Raw genomic sequence first — 6,024 nt, forward strand, 5'->3', positions numbered from 1 at the left:
AAAGGCTAATGTACATTCGAACACCCCTCGGTGCTGTGAATGTGTGAGTGACCGGAAATTGAAGAAGAAAAATGTGTGGTTTTGGAAGTTAGTTTAAATAAACGCTTGAAGAGAATGCACGCATTTCTTTACTCGCACAAACCATCCGTTAAATCTAATAAGTTAGTGAAACAGTGAACATTTTTTGGTCCTAATCGAACCGGATAAACCCGCCGCGATAGTTTTTTGTGATGGTTTGAAGAATCGCAATGGATAATTAGAATCTAATAGATTTTGCATCAACTGCAAAAAACGCCATATTGGTTTTGACACGTAACGCCGCGGCGTGCAAGTGAACCTGTTGAATCGTGTCCGGAGCACGATATTCGATGAAAAACATTCTAGAACGTTATTCGAATGCAGTGAATAATAATTATGTGCTGAATGCAATTATAAAAGTGATTTGGAAAAACCACACGCTTCCATGTGTGAAAGAGAAGAAACTCCGAAAGTTTCTAGAAACATAACCCCGAAAAATTTGCTCGATGCATTGACTGGCGCGTCGAATTGTTCACCTCTAGGTACAGTTGCGCTTCAGAAAGCAGCACACGAAAAGCAACAACAAGAACGCAAAATGGCCCAGCAGCTAGAAAGAGTTCTCGATCGCCGCGATATGATCACTCAAAAATATCTGAGGATTCGGCAAGGATTAAGCGAAAATGTAAGCATTCATTGGTTGAATCTGCAACTTGAAACGATTCGTAAGTGCAATGAGCAGTCTGAGATAATCTATAATGAAATATGCGAACTTATACCTCGAGCGCAACGAGCCGCGCACACGGAAGAGTATTTCCGCTGTGAGGAAATGTATAATTCTCTGTACATCACTATTCAAACGGCAATATCCAGATTGAAGGATGCAGACAACCAAGTAAAACTTGATGCAAATGCAGTTTCACCCGACCCACAGCGACCAATTGTAGTAAGCTCGTCAGCACCTCACTTGCAAGTACCGTTGCCAACATTTGACGGGAATCTTGAAAACTGGTACTCCTTTAAGTGTATGTTCCAGACAATCATGAATAGATACCCAAACGAGTCACCGGCTATCAAACTTTATCATTTGAAAAATTCGCTTATTGGAAACGCTACAGGAAAAATTGATCAGGATGTTATTAACAACAATAACTATGACGCTGCATGGAAAATGTTGGAAGACACGTATGAGGATGAACGGTTAATAATAGACACACACCTCGAAGCCCTATTGAATATACCAAGGATGTCTGGTGAATCTGGTGATGAACTACGAAAGTTGATCGATGTTTGTACAAAACACGTTGATGCACTTATAAACCATCAGTTACCAGTTGAAGGACTGGCAGAAATGATCGTTGTTAATGTCATCGCCAAGCGCTTAGATAAGGACACTAGAAAGCTATGGGAATCTCAGCTACCCAAAGAAGAATTGCCAACTTTTATTGAAATGATGGAATTTTTAAGAGAACGATGCCGTATCCTCCAAAAGATGAAAGGTTATTCAGAGCTGCGACCAACCACCGGTGTGTGGAAGCAACGTGGTAAAATGGAGCAGAAAACAATGCCTGCAAAGAACTTTGTTCAGACAAGCAAGGAATCCTGTTATGGCTGCAATGGAGACCATACAATTTATAAATGTGATGAGTTCAAAAAGCTTTCAGTGTCTGAACGTTATAGCAAAGTGAAGCAATCTGGTCTCTGCTTTAACTGTTTACGCCGGGGTCATCGCACTGTTGACTGCAACTCGGAGCAATCTTGCAAGACGTGCGGTCGAAAGCACCACAGTCTACTTCACGACGGGAAACCAGAAGCCCCGAAGAAGCTTGAGAATGAGGAACCAACATCATCGACATCGTATTCTAGCGACATCCGCGAAACTGTTGAACAAACAAAATCTGTGAACTGTGCTCACTCATATAACGTGACAAAACAAGTACTTTTGTCAACAGCTGAAGTTTTAGTATGTGGATCAGGGAATACAACGTGGTCCTGTAAAGCACTGCTGGATTCGGGCTCCGATTCGAATTTGATGACGGAAGAATTTGCGAGAAAAATAAATATTCGAATGGAAAGCATCAATATTCCCATTAGCGGATTAAATAATACTGAAACTTACGTGAAATATAGACTTAGTACAAAGATAAAATCGCGCGTCAACGCTTTCGACGCTACACTAGAATTCCTGATTGTACCCAAAATAACCAAACTGCCGATCATTGAACTGGATACCCATGCTTGGCCCATCCCCACTGGTACAGTACTGGCGGACCCATCCTTCAACAAACCCGACGAAATTCAGATAATTCTTGGCGCAGAGTTGTTTTTCGATCTGCTCAAGGAAGGCAGAATGCGACTCGGCAACACCAAACCAATATTAATCGATACACAGTTTGGATGGATTGTCAGCGGACCAGTCAACGATAGGAATCAAAGACTAAAGAAGTCGCAAGGCATATGTCAGTTGAATGTAAGTAACAATGAATTGAACCACACTATAACGAAATTTTGGGAGCTTGATGCATGCCGCGAAGCGTCATTGTTGACAGTAGCTGAACAAGCTGTTGAAGCACACTTTTTACGTACGTTTACCCGCAACGACGACGGTCGCTACTCCGTCAGACTTCCTTTCAACGATATAAAAAATCAACTGGGCGATTCTCGAGCAACAGCACAACGTCGGTTTGACAACTTACTACGAACATTTGTGGACGATAAAAAAAGGATCCGTTACACGGAATTCATGGAAGAATATTTATCTCTTGGTCATATGGTTGAAGTCTTTGACCACCCCGAAGATTGTTTCTTTCTACCTCATCACGCCATCTACAAAGAGACAAGCAGCACTACTAAGTTACGAGTAGTTTTTGATGCTTCAGCGAGGACCACGTCTGGTTTTTCGTTGAATGATGCCTTAGAGACGGGTCCAACTGTTCAGAGTGACTTGATATCGATTATCATACGATTCTGTAGCCATCAAGTAGTATTGACAGCAGACATTCCGAAGATGTACCGGCAGGTGCAAATTCACCCGGAGGACCGAAAGTATCAACGCATCTTATGGTTAGATTCGGAAAATAAAACAGGAACGTTTGAGCTAACAACCGTAACGTATGGTTGTTCTAGCGCACCATACTTGGCTACACGAGTGCTTATACAGTTGGCAAATGACGAAGCAGATGAATTTCCACATGCATCGCGAATAGTGAAGGAAGACAGTTACATCGACGATTTCCTCACTGGAGGGAAAACAGCCGCCGAGGTGATCGAGATTTATCAGCAGCTTTCCGAGATGTTGAAGCGAGGCGGCTTTGGTATGCATAAATTCTGCTCGAACAGCGAAAGTGTTCGTAAGTCTATTCCAGCGGAGCTGCAAGAAACGCAAATGAATTTTGAAGATGCTGACATAAATAACACCATTAAAACACTTGGACTTATCTGGAATCCGGAAGAAGATTATTTCGTATTTCACGTGAGTCCGTTGGAATCGAAAAATAATGTACATCCTACGAAGCGAAGTGTGCTTTCCGACATTGGAACTCTTTTCGATCCATTGGGATTTCTAGGGCCAGCTATTACTACAGCAAAATTAATAATGCAAGATCTATGGCGGCTTGGAGTCGCATGGGATGAAGCTTTACCTCCAGAACAACTAGAAACTTGGACTGCATTTCGACAACAGCTTCCGTTGGTCAATCAACTGAAGAAAGGCAGGTGTATAACATCAAATCACGCTGATGTAATTGAGCTTCACGGATACTCGGACGCTTCCAAGAAGGCGTATGGCGCAGTGTTGTATACGAGATGCGTATCTTCCAATGGACGGGTAAAAGTTCATCTAGTTTGCAGTAAATCGCGCGTGGCGCCTTTGAAACCGACCACAATTCCTCGGCTCGAACTATGTGGAGCATTACTTCTAGCCCAGCTGGTGAAAAAAACCGTAGCTGCAATGCAAATTTCTTTTCAAAGTGTGACACTTTGGACCGATTCACAAGTGGTGCTGGGTTGGCTGAAAAAATTACCGCTTGCTTTGAATCAGTTTGTTGCTAATCGCGTGGCAGCTATCATTGAACTCGTGCCTGAATACCAATGGCTTTATGTACCATCAGAACAAAACCCTGCTGATGTAATATCACGTGGTGCCATGCCCGAAGAACTGATTCGACAGGATTTGTGGTGGAAAGGATGTCCAACCCTAGGCGAAAGGGATTTCGATCCTAAAGAAGATAATAATTATAGCAATGAACTAGAACTCCCTGAGCTGAAATCAACAACTGTGTGTGCTTCAGTTCAACGCATGCCACTGCAAATAAACTTCACTAGGGTTAGCAACTTTCGACGCCTTCAGCGAGCATGGGCATACGTACTAAGATTCATCAAGAATCTTAAAACAAAAACCAGTAACACAACTCCTATAAGCGCACAAGAAATGAACGAAGCTCTTGCTGCGATCGTGAAGCTTGTTCAAAGAGCATATTTCGGTGACCTCATTAAAACGTTAGCTGGAGGTTCAAATAGGCAGCATGATTACAGTGGTTTGGCTCCATTTCTAGATCCGGAAGGTTTGATCAGAGTTGGGGGACGGCTGAAAAACTCATTAATCCCGTACGAAGGAAAACATCAGTTGCTGTTACCCGAAAAGCATCATGTAACTCATATCCTTGTCCGGCAATTACACAACGACAATTTCCATGTCGGACAACGCGGACTGCTATCAATCATACGTGAGCGATTTTGGCCTGTAAAGGTAAAGCAGCTTATTAAAAAGATTTGCGGTTCCTGCTATGTTTGCTACCGGTACAACCCTAAACCAGTTAATCAATTTATGGGAAACTTGCCTGATTACCGTATTACACCGTCGCCAGTTTTTTCTAACACTGGAGTCGATTATGCTGGACCATTTTTACTAAGAGAGACTGGCAGAAAGACAGTAACTTATAAAGGTTATCTCGCAATATTCATCTGTTTAGCAACCAAGGCCATTCATATTGAATTGGTATCAAATTTAACTACAGCACATTTCATAGCTGCATTGCAACGTTTTATTAGTCGACGTGGTATGGTGAATAACTTGCATTCGGATAACGGTACAACGTTCATAGGGGCGAATCATGAATTGGCTGCACTACGGCAACTATTCGAGGAACAGGCTCATCAAACCAAACTGAATGATTTCTGTATCAGCAAGGGAATACAATGGCATTTCATCCCTCCGCGTAGTCCTCATTTTGGTGGCATCTGGGAGGCTGGCGTGAAGTCGGTTAAATATCATCTGAAGCGCGTTGTAGGGGAAACTAAGCTGACCTACGAAGAAATGACAACTTTTCTAGCACAAACTGAGGCTATTTTGAACAGTCGGCCTTTAGTTCAAATATCAGATGATCCCAATGATCTCGAAGTGTTGACCCCATCACATTTCTTAATAGGCAGATCGGCACTTAGCATTCCAGAACCATCATATGAGAAGGAGAAGATTGGACGGCTGAGTCGATGGCAGCATATTCAGCTTATAAGGGAGCATTTTTGGAAACGCTGGTCAACAGAGTACCTGTATCATTTGCAATCTCGCCCGAAGTGGCACACCGGAACCACCCAGGTGCCAGTAGGAGCGCTCGTGGTGCTAAAGGACGATAATTCACCACCCCATCAGTGGCGTCTAGGACGCATTACCGCCATTCATCCAGGAGAGGAAGGTATAGTAAGAGTTGTAACAGTAAAAACACCAAACGGAGAATATAAAAGAGCTACAACAAAGATATGCCTTCTGCCATCTGTTGATCCAGGGGTATCAACGGGGGGAGTATGATCGCAAAGGCTAATGTACATTCGAACACCCCTCGGTGCTGTGAATGTGTGAGTGACCGGAAATTGAAGAAGAAAAATGTGTGGTTTTGGAAGTTAGTTTAAATAAACGCTTGAAGAGAATGCACGCATTTCTTTACTCGCACAAACCATCCCTTAAATCTAATAAGTTAGTGAAACAGTGAACAATACTTTTTCGTTATCGAC

General features: G+C 42.7%; 1 protein-coding gene across 1 annotated transcript; it reads left to right on the top strand.

The window, feature by feature from the left end:
• Nucleotides 1–463: 463 nt before the first annotated feature.
• Nucleotides 464–5,821, top strand: LOC131681011 (uncharacterized). The gene has a single exon (XM_058961719.1). It carries the CDS (start codon nucleotides 464–466, stop codon nucleotides 5,819–5,821), a length of 5,358 nt encoding a protein of 1,785 aa, XP_058817702.1.
• The last annotated feature ends 203 nt before the right edge of the window (nucleotides 5,822–6,024 follow it).

The sequence above is a fragment of the Topomyia yanbarensis genome, chromosome 2, assembly GCF_030247195.1.
Source record: "Topomyia yanbarensis strain Yona2022 chromosome 2, ASM3024719v1, whole genome shotgun sequence".
In the NCBI taxonomy this organism is placed as follows: Eukaryota; Metazoa; Arthropoda; class Insecta; order Diptera; family Culicidae; genus Topomyia; species Topomyia yanbarensis.

Coding starts and splice junctions, on each gene's coding strand:
- LOC131681011 (XM_058961719.1), top strand. CDS start 464: ATGTGTGAAAGAGAAGAAACTCCGAAAGTTTCTAGAAACATAACCCCG.